The sequence below is a fragment of the Lissotriton helveticus genome, chromosome 7 (genome assembly GCF_964261635.1).
Source record: "Lissotriton helveticus chromosome 7, aLisHel1.1, whole genome shotgun sequence".
NCBI lineage: Eukaryota > Metazoa > Chordata > Amphibia > Caudata > Salamandridae > Lissotriton > Lissotriton helveticus.
Genome location: NC_136068.1, coordinates 531791379 through 531803920, shown reverse-complemented (window position 1 = coordinate 531803920; position 12542 = coordinate 531791379). Strand labels below are relative to the sequence as shown.

Genomic DNA, 12542 nt, shown 5'->3' with positions numbered 1-12542 from the left:
GACGAGCAAATGATGCTATATGAAATGATAGATGGTATCATGAATATAGATGTTTCCTGATGGAAACGTAGGGCACAAGGAGGGAATGTGGAAAAGTAAATTTTGCCATGTTGTATGTGCCTACGTGTTCCCCATCTTATGCTATATGTGCATGATCGATATGCATGTATTCCCTTCTGATCTATTAAAGATGCAATTACAGTTGTGTCCATCTCTAGTATGCCAGTTTCCAGTCTTCGTGAAAGCAACGAATATTAGGCCTATGTAATCCTACGTTGCCACGTTTTACAGTGTGCACGTTAATTCATTGAATTATCCCCGTTTCTAGGCCTCAAAAGGGCCCGGACTCAGATTCAGCTCCTGTTTCCTGAACCCTCTCCGAGGAGCGATACAGCCCCCACCTGCATCCCTGACCCTTAGCTTACTTCTTGCCACGCAGTGCCCGGCTCGGCCTGGCTCTGCCTCCCAGTCTGCCAAGAATATGTTATGTTTCTAGTTATCAGTCCAACCCTCCTTCTCTGCATTCCTAAGCTACTGAATCGCATCAATAGTTTCCGTCATGGTCTAGCCTTTATGTCTCCATGTAAGAGAAATACTGTATTAATATTCATAGAATATTCCTCGCGCACACACTACATGTAGAATTATGCATGCACCAGTCTTAATGTCTGTTAGCCTTTGCCCTGATAACTTTTGGATTCTATCAACATGTTCTCTAAACACCAGATACCAGATAGGCTTTAGGTACATGTCGCTCTGACACTCCAGACTTTAGTCTCCTCTTCTAGCGCAGAAGTCATAGCCCCAGTTCTCCCTAGTAACACGTCATTGTCAGTTTGCGCGCACCACTAGGTTAGAGGTCCCAGCTGCTCAGGTAGCCCCCTCCATGTTTCCACCCCGTTTATGACATATTCTGTTACGTTTGTATCACATGTCTATGTATACGCCCTGTACACACCTCTTGTTACACCCACTTTATGCCTTATCTTTCGCGACTGCTACAAACTCCGCCTACTGCTACGCCTACTGTATTGAATGCAATGTATTTTGTTTAACTATATATATCGTGCACTGTTATTAAAGTTTGCTAGCCATTCCCAGATCCTGCCCCGGCAGCTGCCGGGCCCCTGCCATCCCATTCCCGTACAGGCTGTCCTGTTCCAGTCCTTTATGCTTGATTAAAGCCTGTATACTCCAGCTACCTCGTATCTTGACTCTTATTTATTGAGCTATCTGTTTATATTGTATCCAGTCAAAAATAGAACCGGTAATTAATTATTTATTTACCACAATGTCAACCACTTTAGGGGAAAGAACCTGGCGTATGGGGCTCTACATAGCAAGTGTGTGAGTGCCTGTTCCCAGACACCGCCACCTGTCTGACACCAAAAAGGGCAATCTTCTGGGACTCTTGCCCCCTGAATCAGGCCCCCAGGGAGGCCCACCCTCGTACCCTTGACTGCCAACACTACCTCTTCCCCATTCTGGTCTTCCGTGCATCACTGCGCTGCGTATTGTAATAGTCCAGCAAAATAATACATCCGCAGGTCTGGCAGACCCAGTCTCCTGAGATCAGTGTCCAACTTGAGCACTTCCAACTTCAATCTACTCCTTTCACTGGCCCACACCAGAGTCACTAGAAGGCTGCTTAGCCGGGTGAAGGTGGTTCTCGTCATATACTGTAGAGCGTTCTGTAGGACATACAGGCAGCGCTGTAGCAATACCATCTTGCTCAGGACTACTCTACCCACCACAGATAAAGGCAGGCGGTTCTAAAAACTGGTAGATGCCTCCAGGTTCTCAAGAACCCTACCCATGTTTAGGCCGTAATTGGCCTCCGAGGTATGGGCCACCTATATGCCCTAGGTACCGGAAATGACCACACTCCCACTGAAGCCCCGTCACTGGGAGAACACTACTGTCCAATCCTACCAGCCCGGCTAGAAGGAAAAGCACGACTTCTGACAGGTGACCAATGATCTCCAACAACGCACTCACCGATCGCTCCAGGTGAAGAACCTGAATCAACACATCATCCGCGTATAGGGAAACAACCGGGGTGCACCCTTCCACTACATCACCCCTTCCGAGCCATGTCACGCCACAGCCAAACCTCCAAGAGTTTCCATTGCCAAGTAACGGCAATAGGGGACACCTATGTCTCTGACCCCGTTCAATGAACAAACACTCTGATACCACATCCCTGGTCCAGACACATGCCACAGGTTTCGTGTAGAGCAACCACAACCATAACAGAAATACTGGACCCAGCCCCATCCTCCGCAGTACCTACCAAAGATAGTGCCAGCTAAAACTATTTAAGGCTTTTTCAATATCCAACGCCACCACCACAGCCTTCAGATCCTTGTCTGCCACCAAGTGTAACACATGAGACAGCCTCTGCAGGTTCATCTACGTTCCTCTACCAGGCATAAAACTGCACTGGTCCTCATGCACCAAATGGGGCACCACCCTACCTAATCTCATTGCCAGGGCTTTTGTCAGGACCTTAGTTTCGACTCCCAGCATGGACAGGAGCTTATCTGAAGTTAAGTCTGCTGCTTCTTACCAGGTTTCGGGAGCATGACAATCTAGGCCTTCCGTATAGAGTGCAGTAGCAACCTGTTGTGCCTGAACTCTTGAAGAGTCCCCAGGAGGTGGGGCAGCAGCAGTCCAGAAAACATGGGTAGTACTCCACTGGAAGCATGTCCAAGCCCCGAGCCTTACAGCGTGCCATGGCATGGGCCGCCTCCTGCAATTCTTGCACAGGATCTTAGCGGAGACCCCGTTTGTCAGGAGGGGCCGCTGTGAAGGTAGCTGTCCAAAGTGTGCTGTGCTGTGAGAGCACAGCCGTTCTGGCACCATGGTGGTGTCCCACGTGTGCCAGGAGGTGTCCCTGTGGAAGTTACTAAAGGGGGTGGTGATGGACGGAGCATCTGAACCAATCAAACACTCACACCCAGTCAAAAGATCTGGGTTTAATCCATCACCGTTCTTTAGCCCACTCTGCCACCCCAGTTCAGACATGGCTATATGCAAATCAGTCTGACCCTGTGCCTCATGGGAACAGTCCAGCCTGAACTGCCAAGCCATGCCTTCCCTGGACCGGAAACAAGCTTCCGAGGACCGGTTTCTGGCATTACAGCTGTCTTCAGCCCGGCTTGCTTGAATCCAGTGGCAAAGTGAGCAAGGGACTCACGTCTGAGCATACCCTGCCACACTTATGGCGGCCACCCCCTTTTGTACCTGTGGAAGTTACTGCCTGATAACCAAGGCGGAGGCCTGTGTGGGACCTTAGCGCTCACCCTGTATGCCAGGAGGGCCAGTTGTGGTACATTCTGCCCTGCGGTTAGGGACAGCGCCTAGGGTGGTAGTGGTCTGGCAACCCCATATGCCAGGCTGAGCTGCCAGAAATGATTGTTCTGTGGGGATTGGGCCGAAACCTTAGAACTGTGAAGCCGTGATGACCTGTAGGTCATTAGGAGCATCAAGGACTGCACCTGACCTTACCACATGGACACATAGCCACATCACTGGGACCCAGATCAGGAGCATTAGAATCAAACCCCCACCCCCTTAGAACACCTCCGATAGCTGAGGAAGATATTACCTTTTAGGCTCAGAGGAGCACTTGTGCTTGCAGAGTTCTGCTGCGCCTCCCTCGTGTAGTCTAATCACTGAGCAAGACCGGAGCCTTTTGAATGCTTACAGACGGAGCACCTGCCGAGATGATGCACGCTTTCTCTCTGCTGCTGCGGGTAAGACTGGTAATGGGCCTACCAGGCCCTGGGGGACGCTCTGCTGAGAGTACTGCGGCGCCTAGACACTTTTGACTATTTCCTAAGAGTCTGAGTGGACTCTTGAGTTTAGACCTACTAGTGAACATTCCCTGGATGCTGGCATCAGTGAATGGGGAAATAACCCCAGCCACATTGCGAGGAGCGGGTGGGACTGGGATTTTTCAGTGAAACACTAAAGCCACGACTTCAAATGGAAAATGCGTTGTCTATAAATGTCGGAACTTGTCTTTGAACGTGTACAGTTAGAAATTAAATACTTATTTTTTTATTATGTAAATCAGAATTTGATACTACTGTCAACATTTTGAGCTTTGAGTTGTGTTCACTAACCTGTATCCGACTCCACCCATCCCACCTCCATCCTGAGGGATCCTTTGACTGCTTGTCCACAGCTACCACTGAGAGCCAAGTGTAGAAGGGGTACTTGGCCCGGTTGGTCAGAATCCATAGTATGTTGGGCCCTGGAACATCAGGAGTCAAAGGCCTCAACCACCACTGCAGTTGGACCCAGTAACTTCTGCGTGCCCCGTGTCCGTCTGAAAGGGGTTCTTATAAGTACATTATATCATATCCTTGATTGAACACTAGTATGGATTAGGAAAGAACTGCTTATGCTCAACATGCTGGCACCAGGCAACCTACCCAAGATCTGATTATAGTTACTACAAATAAGACGACAAATGGTAGAGTTAGGGTAAGACACATTGTGGAGTCCATAGTTTGAAACTCTACTTAAGTGGTGTTTACCTGAGGGATCTCCTAGGTTAACGTGTGCCACTTTTTGAGACATAGAAGTTTAAAGGTGCGAACCAGAAAGGCTGGGGCTGATTTCAGTTCCACTCACATGACGTGATTCAATTGATGCACTTATCTCTAAATCTGTTTGTGCACAAAGTTGTGTCGTTCTCTTGACTGTTGTTGTTTACCTCATGCTTAGAACATAGGTGTTATCAATCACTGGTTACCTGTTGAGGAGAGAGCACACAAAACTATCTATATTAGTGAATGAATAATGACTGCTGTTTTTGTCAGTGACTTTTTTATACTTTTAGGTGAACCCCAAAATATTCTAATTGTTAGATTTCTTCAACAATAGGTCCTTAATGGCGTCTACTGGAATGCGCTCAGAAGTTATTCGAAGGTTACGCCGAAAGCTCACCGAAATCTTGAAGAGTGACACTGACGTAGTCCTGGACGAGCTCGACTGCCTGCTGCTCATCACACAGGAAGAATATTTCAGACTGCAGGAAATATCTGATCCAGAGAAAAGAGTTCGAGCAGTGCTGAACTCAATGCTGCAGAAAGGCGAACCAACATGCCATACGTTTCTGGAGAGCTTAAAAACCATGGGCAGATCCTTCCCAGGCCTCGTTCATCTACTAGAGGATTCTGGAAAAGGTGAGCGATGGCATTGTATGTATAGTATCACCATAGAGCAGCACATGGTAGATAAAACCATCTGAAACAGAAACCAGGTTTGCCCCGCCCACTATTTTCCTTCCAAAAGCGGTTGCATTTTCAAAGCTCTAACCAGTCTCAACTCTAGGAATTTGCTAGTTTCAAGCAAGTCGTAGTTTTCCGAAATGTATCCGAGCTTTGATGGGCCATGCTTTTGTATTTAAACTGCTTCTATTTAATCGACAAACCGCATAGGCACCGTTAGTTGGTCCAGAAGGCGAGAGCTGTTGAGTTTGACAATGCTTGATATTTTCTGCAGTCAACTATGGAAATGTCAGTATCATTAACAAAACTGTATTCAGCGCAAACATATAATACATTATTCTATGCAGCCAATACATTTAATTGTTTAGTCTCCCTTTGCAGGAGCCATTTTAAGATTCTTTACTGCATGTTGTGTTTTTGTATTTTCGAACTTGGCTATACTAGTTGAACCTTTTCTGCAGATGTTCACAGTACTGCAGATGAGTGCACTCAACTCTAAATCGTGATACATTTTATTTAAAGAGAGAGTTTACCGCAGGCTCGAATTTACATTTACAGACCTGAAGTTGTTTTTTTCCAGGCCTGCTCCTGCGTGGGGAATCCTGATGTTGATCCTTTTTTAGGTCGAGGACCTAAAGGCTGCGCTTGCGCAGTCTGGGGTCGGAGATTTAATGTTTCTTAGTAGTGCGGTTTAACCCGCCTCCCTGCCCCGTCTCTCCTCCATTGGCTGGCTTCCTAAACGGAGGCCAGCCATTGGAGGAGAGATGCGTCACTCTAATTTAGCCCTGTCTCTTTCGGATTCAGGGGCGTAAGTTTTGCTGTTCTTTAGACAGTGACGTAGTCTGTCACTCAGAACCACAAAACCACGCCCCCGATTCCAAAAAATCCGGAAGCTTGCTGCCGCCATTTTTTCTTCACCCGCAGTGAAGGTGAGCCGTTCCTCGTTGTTCCTCGTTGTGCTTGTAAATGTAAATGTAAATGTAAATGTAGGTGTACTTGTATAGCGCAAACCTGTCACCCAAAGGTCATCCTGGCGCTTGCTTAGGGAACCCGTCCTGGTATTCCCCTGTGAGAAACCCCGGCAGGGTGTCCACAAGGTGAAAGTCAGGCATCCCGCCGCGAGGGGCCGTTGTGGAGATTAAGCAAGCTATTGCCCAGAGTCGCAGAGTGTGAACCCGTGAGTCGAGGAGGCACCGGGGCGAGAATTATCGAGCCCGTGGAATTTTTAGCCCAAGACCCGCCGAGGCGGGGAATTGAACCCTGGTCCAGGACCGATCTCAGCTTCCGGGTCTGCCGCCTCTAACCCCTGAGCCACACTTCTCCACGTCCTTGTGTCCGTCCCCCCTTGTCCCCTCCTTCTGTCCCCTCTCGTGTTGCTGTTTTCTGTGCATCCCGGCTCTCCCGGTGACCCGCAATGTGACCCTCGGCACGAGATGCGGTGCTGGAAGACCCGTGCAGAAGGCGTAGGCAGTCCGAGCCTTGCCCCCTCCTTCCGTCCCCTCTCGTGTTGCTGTTTTCTGTGCATCCCGGCTCTCCCGGTGACCCGCAATGTGACCCTCGGCGCGACAACTATGGCGGAGGTAAGGCATAAAGTGCAGGGCAGGGAGGCCGGAGAAACCACCACTACGGCAAACTTAATCAAAACAGCCGTTCCTCGTTGTACTTGTGTCCTTGTGGCCGTCCCCCCCCCCCCTTGCCCCCTCCTTCCGTCCCCTCTCGTGTTGCTGTTTTCTGTGCATCCCGGCTATCCCCAATTAAGATATACATGTAAGGAATTGAGTACATTAACCAGACATATGGTTTAGGTATACATCTCCCAGACCGTAAAATAAAGTAAAATGGCACAACCATTTCTTTGCACCAACCTTTATATTCACAAGTTTGCCATATTCTGAACAGCCGGCCTGTAAATTGCATCTCCGAACAGCAGGAGAAACATCCCCGTTTTTATTAAAGGTCCCTCGCGTCTTAGCTACATGACGCGTTTCTGGTCCGCTAGAGTGGCGATTGAAGTAGAGATAGGACGTGGGATCCTTTAGTTGGTGTTGTATGCCCGATTGGCAACTGCCATGATGAAATAGAAATAGGATGTGGAATCCTATAATTAGAGTTCTATGCACGATTATCAGCTGTCCTATTGAAATAAAAACAGGATCCTAAAGTCTGTATTTTGTACCCGACTAGCAACCGCCATAGTGGAATATTGATGTATCTTATCCCAGCAGGCAGCAGCTGCCTGTGCAGGGCAGGAGAGGCCGGAGAAACCACCACTACGGCAAACTTAATCAAAACAACGTGATTGGGATGCACCACATCCTCCTCTCTTCTGCCTTTCGCACATGCCCTTACTTCCCTCATCATTTCTCTCCTCTTTTCCCCCTCGTGTATCTTTCTCTCCACACGCTCTCCTTTCTCCGTTGCACGGCCCTCCCTCCCCCTGTTTATTCTCCCTGCTCCTAGGCCAGCACCCCCTGGTTCCACCCTGCCCGGCCGCATCTGCCTCTTCTCAGCGCCGTAGATAGTTGGAGATTAAGTGATTTGTCCAGAATCACATATGTTGTGCAGACGCCGAGCTGGTTCCCCAGCTCCAAAGTCGCGAGCTCTGGCCGTTGCGCCACACCCTCCTCTCTTCTGCCTTTCACCTCGCCCTTGCCCTTACTTCCCTCATCATTTCTCTCCTCTTTTCCCCCTCGCGTATCTCTCCCTCTCCACGCGCTCTCCTTTCTCCGTGCACGGCCCTCCCTCCCCCTGTTTATTCTCCCTGCTCCTAGGCCCGCTCCCCCTGGTTTCACCCTGCTCGGCCGCATCTGCCTCCAGGGTTGTGCGAGGGGGTCATCAATCTTAGGGCGGACATTTGAGGGGGGCGCTTTCTGGATCTTGAGCCTGAAATACTCGCTATAAGGTACGGATCATCCAGGATGGAACAGTAATGCGAATCTTAAAATGTGACCGATATTTGATGAGCCCCACAAAGTGGAACTCTCTCACTACCTCACTCTCTATCTCACTACCTCACAACTTCACTCTCTCTCTCTAACTCACTCTCGCTCTATCTCACTACCTCACTCTCTCTATCTCACTAACTCACTTTCACTCTCTTTCACTACCTCACTCTCTCTCTATCTCACTACATCACAACCTCACTCTCTGTTTCTATCTCACTACCTCAGAACATTCCTCTCCCTTATTACCTCACTCTTTCACTACCTCACTCTCTCGGTCTCTCACTACCTTACTCTCTATCTACCTCACTCTCTCTCTCACTACCTCACTCTCTCTATTTCACTACCTCACTCTCTCTCTCTATCTCACTACCTCACTCTCTCTCTATCTCACTACCTCACTCTCTCTCTGCTAATGCAATAGGTCTCGCATATGCAAGCAATTAAGCTATTGCCAATATAAATGACAATGCCATTTATTTAGGGATACAAAAAAATAATAATGAGCAATGCCAATAGCTCTACCTATAATATTGCCGAACCATTGCATTGTAAATGCTTGTTTATGCCTCAATTTCAGAGAAGTTTCCCACCTTGTACCAATGCAAAGTTGTATTTAAACAATTATTATGAAATTGCTTTATATCACTCCCTACCTTGTTGGCGAGTCTAATTACTAGGGTATAATTCAGCTGGCTCTTAAGGGTTCCTTTCTCTGCATGAAGTAGGCTGGAGAGCTTTTCACAGCACGTTCTGCATCTGCCTCATGAGAGAGGTATTTAAAAAATCACTTTTCTAAGTAAAAATAAATATGGCTTGCTAATGTCGATGTAAAAATGAAAAGTTCTTAGTTGAAATAAGCTGTAGATTAAGATCACAAAGCCCTCCTCGTTGAAGGAATTGTAGTCCACTTTGTCCCAAACCGGTCTGGCTGTCATAGCCCTTCACTGGTACTGTCCGGAGCCCCACCTGTCATAAGCCTCAGTCCTATTGTGTATGAGTTGTAGTCTGCATATTTTCTTTACAGCAAGTCCTTAGATCTGTTGTGATAAGGCAGTATCAGAAGGCAGTAGTGCTCAGTATGCACAAACCCATTCCATTACTCCCTAGGCAATAATCAGAGTATTTGTTATCACTTGTGTCTTGATGTGCAACCAGTTCTGCATAGCCTTTCATACTATGGTTTCCTTCTGGTGAACTTATCAGGAAGGTAAAAGGTCTGTATGGGTGGAAAACATGGCCTGCTGCCCAGTTTATATGGATTAGTGTCCAACATCTCACATGATGTAAATCATCAGCTCCCCCAAGAGTTAGAGTGGCACTACGTTCACAAGCCTGTTACATGCAGCAGAAGGTACTTCTTAGTGTTTTTCGCTTCAGTTTTGTTATGCAGCCAGTGATGAACTGTCATGACAATGCCCTCAGTATACGAGACTACCAGCAGAATATTCACCCTGCTATGCACATTCCATCATGTCCAAAGGCTTCATGGACTAGTCACTGGGAAATAGCAGGGGCATCATGTCCAAGTTTGTCGTAGACAGTCTACGTGCAAAGTTCACAAAAAAGGAGCCATCCTGGCATAGGATGTCCTTTTTTGCACATTTTTTGATGAGACTGTCGAACTTTCCTCAGTTCCTGCACAGCCAGCTCTTCCAACACCATGGAGAAGTGTGGCTCACTGGTTAGAGGAGGCAGACCCTGAAGCAGAGGTCGGACCCGGGACCAGGCTTCAATTCCCGACGCGGCAGGGTCTTGAGCCCAAATGTCCACGGACTCGATAATTCTCACTTCGGTGCCTACTCGAATGACGGGTTCACACTCTGCAACTCTGGGCAATAGCTTGCTTAATCTCCACTACGGCCCCCCGCGACGGGAGTCCTGGCTTTCACCTTGGGGATGCCCAGTACGGGTTATCTCACAGGGAAAAGCCAGGACGGGTTCCCAAAGCAAGCGCCTTGAGACCTTGCGGTGAAAAGGCGCTATATAAGAACCTTTGACATTTGACATAAGCGTTCTGCTTTCCCTTGCTCCATTCAGCTGTGATATAAGCATAGCTGGACTGCGGACTCTCCGTACACACTACAGTGTTAGAACACATTGCAATCAAATGGAAAGCAAGGTAGTGTACTATCTGAACAGAGAGAACACATTTGTAAACCAATTTTTCTTGTTTTATTTTAATCAAGTTGACCCATTTGTAACTAGGTATAGTTACATGCATTTGTTAATGCACAATTTACTAAGCAAAGTAATCCTAAATTAACCTTCACAAGTCATTGGACAGAGAGAACACATAATGAAAGTCCAGGAACAAGAAATTCATTCATTAGGATGGTGATATACAATCAGGAAGCCTGTCTTAATAAACTCATTATGCTTTACTGAGTTGTTTGCCATTCAGTTACCAACGTCAAGTAAGAACTCTATAAATGGAATTGTATCGCTGGCAGTGTTTTTCTAAAATCATTATAGAGTTTTTGGGATTAGCAGAGGTTTAAAGGTAAAGTCTTGTGAGTGAACTAATGATGACTTACATGGCATAAGGTACCGGAGCGGAAAGGGAGCCCTTGAGACTTTTTAGAGTTTTGGGAGTGCCATTGAAGGAATGCATTTAAACAGCTTGCAACTGTGCTGTCAGAAAGGAGGCTATCCATTGGTGACCTACTCCTTCAGTTTCTATATTCTGTAGCCTCATCAACCGTATCTAGTGGTCCTCTGTGCAAACGAATGCCAAGATGTCCAAAAGGACTAAGCCGGTTACCTTAACCAAAATCAAATCCAGTCTAGTTCTTGAGTGATCTAACACAAGTACCAACTTGATTCCTGTAAAGGAAAGATGTTTTCACATTTTGTAACATGCTTTTCCATACTTTTTATGGAGGTTGAGGACTGAAATAGGGCAGTATTTAAATGGCATTTGAGGATCATGAATAGACGTTTCTATTAGTGAACTCAGTTATTAATGAGAAAATATATTGTTAAAGGTTAACTAGTAAACATTGTCAGACTTACAAAATATGAATGCAGGTGTATGATGTATTTTTAAGGTATTGTGGAGTTGATGTTGAAGGTGTGCGGGCAGGGAATTTTATTTATTGTGTACAATACTGGAAATCTATGTTCGCTATGCTGCTATTGTTTGACTTACTACAGCAGCAACAACATATTTATCAAAACGTGTTGTGTGCATTGCAGTTCTATACGTCTGCATATGATGCTTTGGCATGTTTGTTTTTACACTGTGGTGTCCAATAGTCCTGTATTTTGATGCTTACTCTGATTGATGACTTACTTTGCTTGTATTTCAGTGGGGCACTTGATCAAGCTTATGTGTTGAGAAAATAGAGCATTTGATTTTAAGGAGAAAAGATGGTTATGATAATTTCAAAATGTGAATTGGTTAAATTCACCTACATTATAAATTCTTTTAAGAAAGGAAAGCTGGTGTATTGTTGCAGAAAACACATTTGATAAACCATTGCATAATTTGCATAAAGCTTATCAAAAGGTTGTTCAGTAATTCCCGACCGTCTACCGCCGAATTGACAGTTTGCTTTCAAGCTTTGGCACTGGGAACCAGCCTTGCCTCTGTCTTTTGCCACTCCCAAGGATCACATATGAGAGGGCTGCTGGCAGAGCGAGTGGAGTGATCCTGATGATGACTCGTGAGATCTGGAGATGATTCTGGACTGTGAGCGTCTCCCTTGTGAGTGAACTAGCTGCAAAGACTCCTGTATCTGCGACTATCCTGGAACCGTGACCTTGAAAACAATATTACATCAGAAAAGCAGTCGGTCATGTATGATCTAGGTAAGGCAACAGAGGAACTGGAAGATGAATTGATGTCTCTTGGCCACAAGGTTGACACCAGGGAAGGTGCTGTTCAAGCTCGATAGTGTGCATCAAACTACAGATGGCATTGTTAACTTAATGAGTTTCATGCAGTGGTCCAAAATAAATGAGATGACTTAGAAAATCAGCTTTGAAGAAATAATCTTTAAATTAAATTCCTTATCTAGAGTATGGAGGTAGACAATCTTAAGGGTGTACAAATGAAAGGTGTTTGTCCAGATTGCTCTGAAAATCCACTCACGCAATCACTTTTTAAAGCATGTGTAGGGTGGGCTCCATCAGGATAGCTGAAGAACTGGACACAGTGAAATTATTATCCCTAGGAGAAATAGCATATCGTATTACGCTAATTTGTAGTTCATTAAAATACAATGGAACCTCAAAAATGGCCAATGCGCTCGTACTACTGATGCATTAAATCCATTTGCGTCGTCACGCCTTTGACGCTTGGGAGACGCGTCCTGTTACTTATACGGCATTTCTTTGATGACGGTTGTATTAA

The 12542-nt window shown here is 46.4% G+C and overlaps 1 protein-coding gene across 4 annotated transcripts in view; it reads left to right on the top strand.

Moving 5' to 3' along the window:
• Positions 1 to 12542, top strand: part of LOC144768719 (up-regulator of cell proliferation-like) — a 583220-nt gene that overhangs the window by 71731 nt on the left and 498947 nt on the right. For all 4 annotated transcript variants that reach the window (XM_078652593.1, XM_078652591.1, XM_078652592.1 and 1 more), the window contains exon 2: positions 4897 to 5198. In XM_078652593.1, coding sequence (XP_078508719.1) covers positions 4904 to 5198 — 295 coding nt within the window. In that variant the 5' untranslated portion in view covers positions 4897 to 4903. The remainder of the gene's footprint in view (positions 1 to 4896; positions 5199 to 12542) is intronic.